Source organism: Chiloscyllium plagiosum, chromosome 18 (genome assembly GCF_004010195.1).
Source record: "Chiloscyllium plagiosum isolate BGI_BamShark_2017 chromosome 18, ASM401019v2, whole genome shotgun sequence".
Taxonomy (NCBI): Eukaryota; Metazoa; Chordata; class Chondrichthyes; order Orectolobiformes; family Hemiscylliidae; genus Chiloscyllium; species Chiloscyllium plagiosum.
The window spans coordinates 66,277,542-66,293,545 of record NC_057727.1 but is presented as its reverse complement, the minus strand read 5'-3'; the positions used below and the strand labels follow the sequence as shown (position 1 = coordinate 66,293,545).

The 16,004-nt window shown below is 46.4% G+C and overlaps 1 protein-coding gene across 1 annotated transcript in view; it reads left to right on the top strand.

The window, feature by feature from the left end:
- The window catches only part of LOC122559273 (SLIT-ROBO Rho GTPase-activating protein 3), a 174,367-nt gene that overhangs the window by 136,449 nt on the left and 21,914 nt on the right, over positions 1-16,004 (top strand). The window contains exon 6 of the mRNA XM_043708654.1: positions 9,568-9,696. Coding sequence (XP_043564589.1) covers positions 9,568-9,696 — 129 coding nt within the window. The remainder of the gene's footprint in view (positions 1-9,567; positions 9,697-16,004) is intronic.

The window sequence follows — 16,004 nt, the reverse complement described above, 5'->3', positions numbered from 1 at the left end:
CATGAATTACATTTATACCTTTGCCCGTATCTTTGAGGAGTCGTGAGGACTCTGTCCACCTTTAAAAATGTGTGGATTTGGAAATTCTGCCTCGATGTTCAACAGATCCCATTTTCACCACTCGGGGAAAGGAAGTAAGTGACACCCAAACTCCACTGGGCCATTTGAATTCAATGCTGACAGTTCCTGCAGTGAGGAAGGTACACACATCTAGAGTACACATAAACGCTGATGAAAGGCTGATAAGGGCTATAGGACTATGCAACTATTGAATTCCTTAAATCCCCAGTCCCTTTAAAAAAAAATTACAAACAAACGTCAGTGAGTTTTAAAACAAAATTGTTCTGACAGCTCCAAAACCTGGTTGTCACTCCATCCAGAGCTACCTGATACATCACTGTCAACATCAGTCTGCGTTCCACAATCTATAATTGTTTCAGTGGACAGCCCTATAGTGAGTTTTTTATTTACTGACAGTTCAAAGAGGTTATTGAAGGATCTTTGATATGGGGCTCTGAATACACGTCTTTTCGTTTTACAGCGGGTTTAAGTAATTGAGAGATACTCAAAAGTTTTGAATGGGGCTTCATGAGTCAGGGTGTTGTTTTAACATAGTGAAAGCTGCTGTTGATAGTGAGAGCTTCATTTCAGTTTGCCTCAATGTGGTTTCTGCAAACTGCTCATGGAGGATATTGGGTGAATTGGCATTGGTGGATTCTCTTGGGGCCATGGAGGTGGCATGGGAACTTGGTGAGGGTCTTGCATGGAACGTGAGGGGTGAGGAGTGACAGCAGAGAATGATTAAAAATATTAGTTGGAAAGAAAATAGTAGAATGACAGGAAACCCAAATAGCGTGGGTTTCTAAGAGTATCTAAACAGAAAAAAAGTAAATTGAGTGCTAGTCCTCTCAGGAGTCAGAATAGGAATGAATACTGGATCAACCCACTGACTCCTACAGTTACCTTGACTATACATCCTCAACCCTACTTCCTGTAAAGACTCCATCCCATTCTCCCAGTTTCTCCATCTCTGTCACATCTGTTCTGATAATGCCACCTTCCACAGGGTGCCTGCAAAATGTCCACCCCCTTCCTCAACCTAGGATTCCCCAACACCCGTAGTTGACAGGGATGTTAGTCATGTGTGTGACCCATCTTCCACACTTCGGCCTTCACGCAACAGTGATAGGATCCTCCTCATCCTCACCCACCGTCCCATCCACATCCACATCCAAAGGATCATCAGCTGCCATTTCCGCCATGTCCAGTGGGATTCCACCAACAGACACTCCCCCACCTGTTAGCCTTCCGCAGGACCGTTCCCTTCGCAATGCCCTGGTCCACTCCTCCATTCCCAACCCCAATGGCATCTTCCCCTGCAATTGCCAAAGATGTAACACCTGTCCATTTACCTCCTTCCTCCTCAGTATCCAAGGGCCCAAACATACCTTCCAGGTGAAGCAGCGCTTTACCTGCACTTCTCACAATTTAGTCTACTGCATTTAACTGCTCGCTATGTGGTCTCCTCTGCATTGAGCAAACAGAGTGCAGACTGGGAGACGGCTTTGCAGAACACCTATGTTCTGTCCTCAGGAATGACCCTGAGCTTCCAGTTGCCTGCCACTTTAACGCACCACCTTGTTCCCTGGCCAACAGCACTGTCTCAGGATTGCTACAGTGCTCCAGCGAAGCTCAGTGCGCGTTGGAAGAACAGCACCTGATGTTTTGCTTGGGAACCCTGCAGCCTTCAGGACTCGATGTCTAGTGTAATAATTTTAGAACCTTCTTCCATGTCCTTTACCCACCTCACACCCCAGGCTCTGCCATGACATGGGCTGCTTTTCATCCACTCATTGTCTCCATCATCGGTTTTCCTTTTTCCTTAGTATTTTATCATCCCTTTGTTCACCCACCCTGTCATCTAGCTACTAACCATTCTGAAGAAGGGTCACTGGATTTGAAACATTAACTCTGCTTTCTCTGTACGGGCGAAGTCTTGAGTTTCTCCAGCAATTTCTGTTGTTGATTGAGATGTTTCCATTCTTTGGTACTGTGGTAATTATGAATAAGCAGCTTAAAAAGACTGGTGTGAGAGAAGTGAATTCAGTTTGTGGGCCAGTCGCACCACTACTGGGGGAAGTGGGGGCTGAACTGCACTGGGAATTGTGGAATGTGACAGGATTCATTAATTATCTCAGAACAAAGGCACTTCCAGCTAACAGTAATCCCAATCTGATTGAATATCACATACCGTTTGAAAGGGAGAAGACTGGGTCTGGGACTAGTATTTTAAACTTAAGTAAGGGTTATCGGAGGACATGAAAGCTGAGCTAGCTGAGGTGACCTGGCATATTAGGCTAGGGGATGGATCCACAGTAGCAGATATTCAATGGGATATTTCAGAATGCTCTGAGTAGGTAAAGTTCTAAACTGAGGACTCCTAAGTCGGGCAAAAGCATATAACCGTGTAATGGTGAGTGACAAATCAGATTGGTCAGAATATAAGGAACAGCACAGAATGACTAAAAGGAATAATCAGGAAGAAAATTGTAGACTTACAGCTAGAATGTAAAACGAAACAACAAAACAAGTTTCTATAGGTAGCTAAACAGAAAAGAATAAGTTAAGTGAGTGTTGGTCTCCTAGAGAATAAGGAGTTATAGTTGATAATAAAGTGGATGGGAAGGTATGTTGAGGTGAAAATACCAGGAACTTGAAAGGGGATATCGATAGGTCGAGTGAGTAGGAAAAGCTTTGCAGATGGAATTTATTTCGGGAAAATGTGAGGTTCGGTAAAAGAATCAAAAGGCAGACTATTATTTAAATGGAGATGGTCCCAAAGAGTGCAGTGTCGAGAGATCTGGATGTTCTTGTACATGAAGCACAAAACGTTAGCATGCAGCTGCAGCAAGTAACTAAGAAGGCATTTTGGGCTTTATTGAAAGGAGATTGAAGTTTAAAATTAGCAAAGACTTGTCATAATAATGAGAAAAATAAAGAAGTGCAGACACCAGGGATCCAAAACACAAAGTGCTGAAGAAACTCAGCACATCTGGTAGCATCTGCAGAGTGATAAAGCAGAGTTAATATTTTGAGTCCAGTGACCCAGGGAGAGCAAGCCAATTGGATGCAAGATTGGCTTGAAGGTAGAAGACAGAGGGTGGTAGTGGAGGGTTGTTTTTCAGACTGGAGGCCTGTGACCAGCAGTGTACCACATGGATTAGCGCTGGGTCCACTGTTGTTCATCACTGTTGTAAATTATTTGGATGTGAATATAGGAAATATGGTTAGTAAGTTTGCAGGTGACACCAAGATTAGCGGGTACAATTACAACATTTAAAAGGCATCTGGATGGGTATATGAATAGGAAAGGTTTAGAAGGATGTGGGCCAAATGCTAGGTAAAGGGTCAGATCAGGACGTCTAGTCAGCAAGGACGAGTTGGACTGAAGGGTCTGTTTCTGTACTCTATGACCCTTTCCTCTGGAGTGTTATGTATAGTTTTGGTGCTTGTGTTTAATAAAGGGGTTGCTAATGAGGAGGTAGATGAATTGATGTTAATGTTCAAAACTGTCTAGATTCAAATATAACAACAAATATAACCCTTCTGTTCAATAAGGCAGGGAGGCAGAAAACAGGAAGCTACAGATCACTTAGCTTGTCATGTGTCATGGGAGAGTGTTAGAATTGATCATGATAAGAGATGATAGCTGCACACTTCAGGGGGAGAAAAGTAATCAGGAGGAGTTGACCTGGTTTTGTCAAAAGGAAGTCCTGTTTAACCAGTTTATTGCCATTCTTTGAAAGAATGACATTTGGTGTGGATTAAGGGGAACCAGTCAATACACTGTACTTTGATTTTCAGAAGATAAGGTGTCACATTAAAGGTTATTGCAGAAAACAAAAGCCAATAGCATCAGCAAGGGTAACATATTAGTAGGGATGGAAGATTGGCTAGCTGGCAGAAAACAGTGTGCATGTCTCTGTCTCATTGGTACGGTGGGATGAGAGGAATTGACAGGGGCCTGTTCTGGAGCTCCAACTTGTCAGAATTTACATTTATGACTTAGATGAAGAGAGCAGAGGTGTGGAGCTAAATTCAGAGGTGACACCAAGATAGATAGGAAGTATGTTATGAAGAAAACATAAGGAGGTTGAAGGCAGATAGAAATAAGTTGTGTGAGTGGGGAACAAATCTGGCAGATGGAGTCTAATGTGAGAGAATGTGAAGTTGCTCCTTTGGCAGGAAGAATGAAAAAGCAGAGTGTTACTTAAACGGAAAACAACTGTAGAATTCTGCGGTGCAGAGAGATCTGGGAGTACTACTGCGTGAGTCACAAAATTAGCGTGCAGGTACAGGAAATAATTCAGAAAGCTAATAATAGAGTGCTGCCCTACTATTAGGAGATGAATTCACCAAAATCAGGATGTTACACTTCAGTTATACAGGGCGTTAGTGAGAGTATATCTCTCTCTGTGCACCGTTTTGGTCCGTTTATTTACGGAAGGTTGTTAGATCATTGGAGGTGGTTCGAAGGAGGTTTACTAGTTCAATACCTGGAATGAGTGGGTTGTCTTATAAGGAAAAGTTGGACAGGCTGGGCTTGTTTCACAGGAATTTTTTTTAAAAAGTTAGGAGTCACTTGATTATAGTGTAGAAGATTGTGAATAGTCTGAATTGCTAGAGGGATGGAGTTCAAAAACAGGATGTCATGCTGCAGCTATTTAGTGTGCTGGTGAAGCCACACCTGGAGTAATGTGTACAGTTCTGGTCTCCTTACTGGAGAAAAGATGTACTGGCACTGGAGGGGGTGCAGAGGAGATTTAGGTGGTCAGTTACAGAATTGAGAGGGTTGTCTCATGAGATTTTGCGCAGACTGGGACTATACTCATTGGAATTTAGAAGAATGAGGGAGATCTTTTCGAAACATATAAAATTATGAAGGGGATAGATAAGATGGAAGTGGGGAGGTTTCCACAGGCGATCGAAACTAGAGCTAGAGGACATAGTCCTAAATGTGCTTCCCCTTATTTTGAGGCTGAGTTAAGGAGGAACTTGTTCACCCAAAAGGGAAGTGAATCTGGAATTCCCTGTCCAGCGAAACAGTTGAGGGTACCTCGTTGATATGTTTTTAAGGCAAAGATAGATTTTTGAGCAGTAATGGAATTAAGGGTTATGGTGAGCGGGCGGGTAAGTGGAGCTGAGTCAAGGAAAAGATCATCCATGATCATCTTCACTGGAGGCTTGGTGGGTCAGAAGGCCTACTCCTGCTCCTATTTCTTATGTCCTTAGGTCTTGACAAGGTGAATGCGGAAAGGATGTTTCCTCTTGTGGGTCAGTCCAGAGCGAGGAGGCACTGTTTTAAAAGTGTTTGGGACAGACGTGAGAAATTTTTACCTCCTGAGGGTTGTGCGACTTTGGAGCTCATCGCTTCAGAAGGCGGTGGAGATGGGGCCTTAAATACTTTTATAGTAGCGATAGATGGATTTGTGTTAGTGAAGAGAATCGCAAGTTATCAGGGTAGATGGAAATGTATGCAGATTGGCCCTGGACTTATTGATTGGCAGAGCAGGCTTAAGGGGGCTGATGGTCTAAATCTGTACCTATTTTGTATGTTTGTAAAATGACCCGCATCTGATATCCAGCTAAACCGAGTATATCTGCTGAATTTGATAACACTAGAACAATCATCACACTTCTTCTTACGCAAACGGATTTGAAGATTACATGCCGTGTAAATGCAAATTTGTCTTTTCATTATATGCCCCCATGAGAAATCCCGAATGAAGAATACCTCTGGCCCAAAGTTGATAAGCTTGCTCCAGCCCAAGGGATTTTTTATTTTGTTTATTCACGGGATGTAGGTGTGTATTGGCCAGCATTTATTCACCATCTGTAATTGCCCAGAGGGCAGTTAAGAGTCAACCATGTTGCAGTGGGTCTAGAGTCATATGTAGGCTAGACCAGGCAAGGATGGCAGTTTCCTTCTCTAAAGGACATTAGTGAATCAGACGGGTCTCTCCAACAAGCAGCAATGGATTCATGGTCGTCAGTAGCCTCTCAAATCCAGATTTCTATTGCATTCACATTCCACCATCTGACTTAGTGGGATTCGAACCCAGGTGGCCAGAACATTATGTGGGTCTCTGGATTAACAGTCCAGTGATAATACCGTTAAACCATGGTCTCCGTTATTGTGCAGATCCAGTTCAGTCCTGATAAATGTGGGGTTTCTGTGCTGAGAGATGTCCTGTCTGAATTGGGATTGCTAAGGGCTGTCGTTGGAACTATCCATTTGGTTAATCTCCAACAGGTTGGCCAGCCCTACCACCAAGGCGATGTGTACAGGGATCCTGCAGAAAAGCTGAAAGCATTTGTCCACTCCTGCTGTAAAAGCTGAAAACCTGGCTGCTGCTCCTCGGTGTTTCCTGTCTCTGGCGTGTCCAAACTTTTTTGTATGTGTTGAAACAAAATCTAAGGTGGAGCACTGGGTGACTCCGCTGGTTAGAGCTCGGATTTCAGACCTGAGTCCTCAGTGCAAACAAAAGGGTCTGACCTTGAATCCATGTGAGCTAATCTCAACCTGCTTCCCAGATGGAATATAATATGGGATGCAAAAGCAGACTGTCAGGAAATTTAGACAGCATGGAGATGCTTTCCATAAGCCAGTATCTGTAACCCTGACACTAAAATAAAATTTGGGTAAATTCAAATGAGGAAATGTATGAAATAGAGGCAGGAGGAGGACATTTGACCCATTAATCCTGCTTCTTGGCCTTTCAGTGAGGTCACAGCTGACCTTTGCCCTTCTCCCACTCTCCCTACATGCCTGGATATTGAGAAACGCCTGACACTTTAGCATAACGGTAAAACCAAGTGAGAGGATGGAATCTGCTGGAAAGGTGTAAACCACAGGAGGATGTGTGAAATAACAACTTAATTAGCAACAGGCATTCAGGAGAGCGCTGTGCCTGACATCATCTTGTCTTTGCGAATACAGCATGTGACCAACACAGTGGAATGCTGTGCAGTCAGGATTATTCAGATTTCCAGAAAGGTTTTGGCAGGATCACTTTAAGGGCTTTTAACTGGACAAAAAGTCACAAGACAGGGATGAATTTGGAACTGGGTAAAACAGTGAATCAGTGGGAAACAGCTCTATGAGAGTAAATTTGATACAGTCAGATAGAGTAAAGTACCTCTGTTCTTTTAAATTGAAAGCAAACTGTAAGTGAATTATCCCTGACACTGTCCCCATCAAACACTCCCAGGACAGGGACAGCACAGGGTTAGATACAGAGTAAAGATCTCTCTACACTGTCCTCTATCAAACACTGCCAGGACAGGGACAGCATAGTGGGGGTGGGTGCAGAGTAAAGCTATCTCCACGCTTTTAATCTGAAAATAATCTGACAGTAAAGCTGGTCTACACTGTCCCGATCAAACACTTCCAAGACGGGAGCAGCAAGGGATTAGATATAGAGTAAAGCGTTCTATTCTGCTACACCAGTGTGGTTCAGTCATGTCCTGAGAGTTGTTAGTGGAAACACAGCCTCATTGTACTTTTGTTTCTCACACTAACCATTCTTCCTGACTCCCAGCAGGCTGTTTCCCCTGTTTAGGAGAAAGTGAGGACTGCAGATGCTGGAGATTAGAGTCAAGAGCATGGTGCTAGAAAAGCACAGCCAATCAGGCAGCATCTGAGGAGCAGGAGAATCGACGTTTTGGGCAAAAGCATAGGTGGGAAGGAAGATAGACAAGTAGGACAGTCATGAGGGTGGTGCTGAGCTGGAAGGTTAGAACTGGGATAAAGTGGAGGGAAGGGAAATGAGGAAAGTGGTGAAATCTACATTGATGCTGTGAGGTTGGAGGGGCCCGAGGTGGAAGATGAGGAATTCTTTCACCGGGCGTTGGTTGATTACGGAGTAGTGATGGAGGAGGCCCAGGACCTGCAAAGTGGGAGGGGGAGTTGAAGTATTTGGCCAAGGGGTGGTGGGGTTGGTTGGTGCAGGTGTCCCAGCGATGTTCTCTGAATAGTTCTGCGAGTAGGCATCCTGTCTCCCCAGTGTAGAGGAAACCACATCGGGAGCAACGGATACAGCAAATGGCGTGTGGAAGTGCAAGTAAAACTTTGGATGTCAAAGGCTCCTTTAGGGCCTTGGTCAAAGGCGAGGGGGGGAGGTGTGGGCACAGGTTTTGCAATTTCTGCGGTGGCAGGGGAAGGTGTTGGGAAAGGAGGGTGGGTTGGTGGGGGTCGTGGACCTGACGAGGGAGTCTGAGGGAATGGTCTTTATGGAAAACAGATGGCGTGGGGAAGGAAATATATCTCTGGTGGTGGGGTCCGATTGTAGGTGGCAGAAGATGATGCGATGTGTACAGAGGTTGGTGGGGTGGAAGGTTTGGACCAGGAGGATTCTGTCCTTTTTACGGTTAGAGGGGTGGGATTTGAGGGCAGAGGTGCAGGAAGTGGTTGAGATGCGTTGGTGGACATTCTCAACCATGTGGGAGGGGAAATTATGGTCTTTAAAGAAGGAGGCCATCTAGTGTGTTCTGTGATGGAACTGGTCCTCCTGGGAGCAGATGTGGCAGAGGCGGAGGAATTGGGAATAAGGGATAGCATTTTTACAGGAGGCAGGGTGGGAGGAGGTGTATTCCAGGTAGCTGTGGGAGTTGGTGGGTTTGTAGAAGATGTCAGTGTTGAGTCAGTCACCGGTGATGGAGAGGTCCAGGAAGGGGAGGGAGGTGTCTGAGATGGCCAGGTGAACTTAAGGTCGGAGTGGAATGTGTTAGTGAAGTTGATGAATTGTTCAACCTCCTTGTGGAAGCACAAAGTGGCACCAATGCAGTCATCAGTGTAGCGGAGGAAAAGGTTGGGAATGGTGCCAGTGTAGCTGCAGAAGATGGAATGTTCTACATAATCAACAAAGAGACAAGCATAGCTGGGGCTCATGCAGGTGCCCATGGCTACCCCTTTCATCTGGAGGAAGTGTGGGGAGTCGAAGGAGAAATTGTTGAAGGTGAGGACCAGTCCAGCCAAACTAATAAGGGTGTCAGTGAAAGGGCACTGGTCGGGAAAGGACGTTGGGAGAGGAAGAAACTGAGGGCTTGGAGGCCCTGGTCATGGTGGATGGAGGTGTAGAGGGATTGGATGTCCATGGTGGAGATGAGGCATTGGAACCAGGGAAATAAAATTCTTGGAGGAGATGGAGGACATGGGTGGTGTCCTGAACGTATGTGGGAAGTTCCCCTGTTTCCCCCGTTTTCCCAATGACAGCTAGCTCACAGTCACCCTGGATGGGATTGCGATCCGCAGCCCAGGACACTATCCAACCCAAAGCCCCACCTGACCATCTTGGTGTTCTGATTAGCTACTTAACAGCTATGAGAATTCTACACAATGTGGGTGGATGGGAAGAGGTTTGGAACATCAGAATTCTGTGTAGATGATTACAAAGTGGACCAGTGGGTTTTTGTTTTAATTGAGTGCATGTCTAGCTGGTACCTCTGTATGTGAGCTATTCTGTAAGTGTTCTCACAATGGGTTTCCTGTTCTGTTCTGTTCCTCAGCGTCAAGCCAAGTATTCGGAAAACAAGCTGAAGTGCACCAAAGCCCGAAACGACTACTTGCTTAACCTAGCAGCGACAAATGCTGCAGTGGCCAAATACTACATCCACGATGTCTCGGACCTGATTGATGTCAGTATTCTCAGTTTTATGGTGAATTATGTGCTGCTAAAAGTGAAGTGCCCACAGTCGTACCTGGAACATGGGTATTGGGCTTGGGGATGAGAATGTGGTGGTAAGGTGGGGAATGAAAGGGATAAAGAGCGGTGACTGAGCTAAGCTGGGTGAGCCCACAGAGATAACGGCAAACTCAACTGAGAAAAATTTTGGTTTTGAAAGGACTTTCACTGCTAAGAGTCTGTAGTAGCACCTTTGCCTTCGAATTTGCCTTTTGCACTCTTGCTTGAAGTTCAAGCAAATCATTAAAGCAGAGAGGGAAGACATTTGGCCCTTCAAGACCATGATGATTTGCTGTAGAGCAGCTCAGTCAGTCCCTATTCCATCTTTTCTGCTTTTCAGAAGGTGCATTGTGATTTCTCACCAAACAGCAGTGAAGGGGACCAGCCAACTGATAGCTTGCTAAATACCTTGTCAATGAGCCAATTCACCGCGTTAATATTCAGCTTCCTGTCTTAGCAAACTCACCAAATAATCTCGAGAAATCTCAATGTGGAAATCAGAACAGGTTCCTGGTAACTTCAGCTCACCCCTTGCTCCAGAAGACCTCCATTTTGATGAGGCCAATTCGGTCCCCATGGCGCAGTCCACCAGTACCGCTTGTCCGTGAACTATGACATCTGGCTCTCGCCAGTCCCTGACACACGTCATGACACCCTGTCCAATCCACTTTCAGCTCACTGAGGAAGCACAGACTCGCATCACAAGGGGCACCAGGAACTGGCATTGAATAGCTGCTGTGGGGACAGGGAGAGTGACCCAGCTCCTAGACTGGACTAGGCCGCATCTCAGGGTTGCCCTCTTAGCACTCGTTGACTCAGCAGCTATTTGGTATACTCACATCATCCTTAACTTGCTGTTCCAAGTAGCACAGTCACTCTACCAGGCAGCTCACCTTACGAAAGTGAGGACTGCAGATGCTGGAGATTAGAGTCGAGAGCGTGGTGCTGGAAGAGCACAGCAGATCAGGCAGCATCTGAGGAGCAGGAGAATCGACGTTTCAGGCAAAAGCCCTCCTGGTCTGGGGGGGTGGGTGTCTTGTTGTACAACAGAGTGTTACATCAATTTCACGCCAGTGCATTTTGTACCAGCAGTTAATCCAGCAACCGAGCAGTCATGGCTCAAAGCCCCATGGGAATACACCACCCTGAAGTCCAGGGGTTCCTAGCACAGTATATTAGGAGCAGCCTCCCATACCAATCCAGGGGTTTGGCCACAGTCAGGCATCCAGTCGAGGTAATCTTGGTCGTGGGCCCTGTTCCTCTACGGTTCAGGGAGTGGATTATGGTCAGTCCTGTGACTCTGTAGTGGCCAGTCCAGAGGCTCAGGCCTGCATGAATTGGGAGTTGCAAAGCTGCCAGTCAGGAGTGGGGTTAGGTGAGGGGGAAGGGGTTGGACGGGGGCAGGGAAGCTGCAGCAGGAAGGAGATTCAGCAAGCTAGTCTCCTGGATTGGGGCCCTGCTGGCTGGGAGATGGGGAGACGAGAAAGGCAACAGTATATGTGAGGGGAGGATATGGTAAAGTATTGACAGAAAGGGGAGGCCATGGGATTGGGAGGTGTTTGTCATCCATTGTCAAGAGCACCTTGGCTTCAGGGGGAAGGGGGATGAATAAATGACCACATCAGGCAGGGGCACATTACATGCCATGGGCAGGCTGTGTCGGAGTGGATTGGTGAGATCCTAGGGATGTGCCGAGCCCATCAGGTTATGGGAAGGGCCGGCCAGGAAGAGGGTTTGGATTTATAAGGCTGAGGCTGGGAACCACTGACTGAGGAGCCCTCACTGTCACCTTCCATGTGTCGGAAATCAAAAGTGCACAACGGGGACGAAAATTCGCTGTGAGCACACTCGGAGTGGGTGGGGTACATGGTGCAACCTCTGAGCTGCAGGAGCCCCACCCCAATGAAGGGGGCTTTGAAGGGAAAGGACATTGCACACAGACCCTGGCCATCCTAATGCCTCAGTCCCCTACATCAGCAGTACTGAATGCAGTACACCTTACTGCCCAAGTCTTCGCTGACCACGTTTTTAGATGGTTAGTAGATTTGGAGAGGTGGTTACACAGCAGATAGATGGGTGATTGTCAGGAAGGACAAGAAGGTACAGTTCGTTCTGCTATAATATACGTCTCGGTAACATGAATTTGCTGTAACGCGATTGACAAGTTGGGGGCACGGTTTCTAACCTGCAAACTTTTAAAACATGTGTTGGGTGTAACACGATTGCATCACTAACACTTGTATAGAAAAATTGTGCTTTAGAAACAGCGCTTAATGTCGGGTTCCACAAGAACACAGCCATGGCTTTATAGAAGAACGACCTATCATTTCAGAAGTCTCCTGTGGCTATTCCTCTCTCTGAAGCAGATACTCAATTTCTGATACTGTTGAGAGGGACAGTCTCAGAGGAAAATAGAAGAGGCAGTCAGAGCTTGGAGGACTGAGAATGAAGCTTGTGTTAGGCAGGGTTTGATAACATTTTGAAAGAATATTTGTTATGGGGACCCTCCTATCTGGGGCAGAGTTAGGAGATTCTGTGACTGTGAGCATGAATCTAAGATAGTGGTGCCAGGGTTAACGACGGGTCAAAATGGTTGAAGCACCTTGTCAAAGGGGAGAATGAGAAGCCGGAAATTATTGCACTGTACACGTTGGTAGAAATGACATGATTAAGGAAAAGATAATGGCTTTACAGAGTGAATGTATGAGGTTAGGTAGAAGATTAAATAACAGATCCTCATCAGTAAACCCATCTTTCACACCACATCACAGAGACCAGGGAAAGAATAGAGGGTTGCTGTAGGACAGGGATCAAAGGTGCCTACTGCACACACAGTCCTGTATATAAACCCTGTTCCTCTTGCTTCCTTCCTCACTTTATCTGCAGCTCCCCTCACCCCCATCCCCAGCCCTGAAGAAGGGCTATACCCGAAACGTTGACTTCTCAACCTCCTGATGCTGCCTGGCTTGCAGTGTTCTTCCAGCCTCCTGCCTGTCTGCTTTGGATTCTAGCATCTGCAATTTTTTTTGTCTCGCAGACACTGCAGCCAGCTCTCAACACAGACAACAACCCATGGTGCATCCTGACAGGACATGAAGTTAGGCACAGTGCTGGCATAGTTACATTCAGGGCTATGCAGAGAGTCTAAAAACCAGATGCAAAGTCAAAGTAATGCAATTTGTAGAAAAATGCCAAATAAGTATACCATGTACAGTCAGCTGTACCACGGAAGTGTCCTCAGTAGGTTGTCTTCCTCCTCTCCATCCCACTATGTTTCAGTGTTCGTCCCTGGTTCCACAGCTGGGCTGGAGGGAGCCTACGTCAGTAGCATAGTCCGTTGACCCTGGGAGTTTGGTAGGGCAACCCCATGGGTATTTATGTCTGGACGGGCCAGATGAGCTGAGGGTCACCTTGCCAGAAGCAAGTTGGCCTTCCTCGGCTTGAACTTCCAAGGGTTGGGATTAGAGTTGGAGCACAGTGCTGAGTGGAGATGGACTGATGACTGAAAGCAATATTACCACCCTCATGAGAGTGTGTCAACTGGTCATTACAGGTCTGTTTCCTTTCAATCAATGTCCAGTCACTTCTCTCTCTCATGTGAGGACATTAACTCGGCAGTAAGATGATGATCTTCAAGCTATGATCCCAGTTTTTCTGAGCAATTACTGTTCACAGTAACCTCAGGCACTTTCCTGAAGGCAAGGCTTACTTTCTCCCCTTCCTTTCCTTGCCCAGATTCTTGGAGGGCAATAATATTTGCTGAGGCAAGATTAGAGTGGTGCTGGAAAAGCACAGCAGGTCAGGCAGCATCCCAGGAGCAGGGAAATTGACGTTTCAGGCAAAAGACCTTCCTGATGAAGGGCTTTTGCCCGAAACGTCAATTCTCCTGCTCCTCAGAAGCTGCCTGACCTGCTGTGCTTTTCCAGCATCACTCTAATCTTCAGCACCTGCAGTCCTCACTTTCTCCTAATAATATTTGCGGGCTGTTTCGGTGAAAATCCGTTAGCTTCTCCCTGTTTCTTACTTTCTGTGGGAATATGCAAGCCTCTATTTGCTGGGGTCTAATTCAATCTGTTGACTCTAGCTGACTTGTGTGGATGTAGTGGAGTGTGATTTTATTATTTCTGGCCTCTAACTGGCTCTTGTAGCCACTGTATTTATGTGGCAAGTCCTGATCAGTGTCTAGTCAATGGTAACCCCCGAAGATGTTTATCATGGAGGATCCAGTGAGGACGTTTACAGTGGTGAATCAGTTTCTGGTCAATGGTAACACCATTGAATGCCAAGGAGCAGTGGTTAGATTGTCTCTTATTGAAGGTGATCATTGCCTGGCATTTGTGTGATGTGAATGTTACTGGTCATTTGTCAGAAAAAGCCTGGATATTGTCCAGCTCTGGCTGCATTTGAACATGGACTGCACCATATGGTGTTCATGGTGTCTCGGCGTTTCCATGGTTGTGACTATTGTTTAAGTGGTCTGAGAGACAGCCCCCCTCCCCCCCCCAATTTTGGCACTGGCCCCCCAGAGGTTATTGTGCCCCTATTGGAAGTGCAGGAAGTCACAACAAGGTGGAACTCTGTATAAGCTGCTCCAACTCTGAAATTCTTCAGACTGGAAAACTAAACGGCCCACGAAACCATCAGAACAGAGCTGAGTGCAGATACGACCAGCTAATGAGATCCGATCCCCTCTGAGGCAACACTCTTACACTTCCTTGTTTTCGATCTGAATACGTCTCACTGACTCCGTGAAAAATGACAATTCCATTCTTCATCGATGGACCAAAGAATTACTGCTTGAGAGCGAATCCGCAGGGCTAAGAGTTGGCTGGGTTACGGGGCCCAGTCACCAGACTGAGCTGAATTGGGTTCAGTGTTCCTCTTCGCTCTGGACTGAACTCGAGTCTTTGTCCTTCCCCAGTTCCTCCCTGGCACTTTGCCCGTAGACTGCCTGCTGTCCGCAGCCTCTGTTCTCCTCACAATAGTCTACGCAAGTTCATTTCCTTGTCTGTTTGCAGTGTCTGAAAGCCCCAGATGGTTTTCTGCCTTGTTTTCCACTCTTGTGAGTTGCAGGCCAACCCTTCCCACCCCTAGGACCCTTTCACCCCGAACTTTTCAGTGCACAAACCCCGCATTGTGCAGCCTGTTCCACTCTGACTGCACGGTTCCTGCTGTTTTAACAGACACGAATATATTTGCCGATCAGTCATACACACACCTATGTTAGCAGCAGTTACCATGGGAACGTTTTTATATATATAAGCGTTACACAGTGAATGACTTCATGCCCAAGACAGCTTGAAGTTAACCTGCCTTAAACGGGTGGTGTTGGAGAATAAAGTGAGAACACAAGGGTTGCTGTAGTGAGGGAAAGTCTTTCTCCTTCAGCTGTCCCCATCCCACCCCCTGCACTCATGAACAACACAAGAATTTTACTGTGAAAGGAGCTTTTCTCTTTCAACCCTTCCTCCTCCATTTCCCCCTGGCTATATCTTCCCTTGCTAATCCCTGCTGTAAAACATCAAGCAGCTTTCATTTGCACCTCATTCGGACAGTACACCACATCTGGGCTACAGATGTAAATCAGTTATTTGTGAGGATTCCACTGCTCTCTTTGTTAAAATCACCGAATCCAGAAAATCTGTCTGCTCGCTCCTGACCCCGAACCGACCGGACCGGCTGCCAAGACCCGTGAGGGAGTGTGGCACGGTGCCCAGATCTGAGTGAGTCACCGGCTGGTTTTGGAAAAAGACGGACAGGTTTAGCTGGGAGTGAACGTTTCACCCTGACCACAAAGCAGTCATCATGTACCAGTAATATTAGCAAATTTGCTGATGACACAAAGCTGGGTGGCAGGGTGAAATGTGAGGAGGATGGGCTAGGTGAGTGGATGGATGCATGGCAGATGCAGTTTAATGTGGATAAATGTGTGGTTATCCAATTTGGTGCCAAGAACAGGAAGGCAGATTACTACCTAAATGGAGTCAAGTTAGGTAAAGGGGCAGTACAGAGAGATCTGGGTGTTCTTGTACATCAGTCAATGAAGGTAAGTATGCAGGTACAGCAGGCAGTGAAGGAAGCTAGTAGCATGCTGGCCTTCATAACAAGAGGGATTGAGTATAGAAGCAAAGAGATTCTTCTGCAGCTGTACAGGGCCCTGGTGAGACCGCACCTGGAATATTGTGCGCAGTTTTGGTCTCCAGATTTGAGGAAAGACATTCTGGCTATTTGAGGGAGTGCAGCGTAGGTTCACGAGGTCAA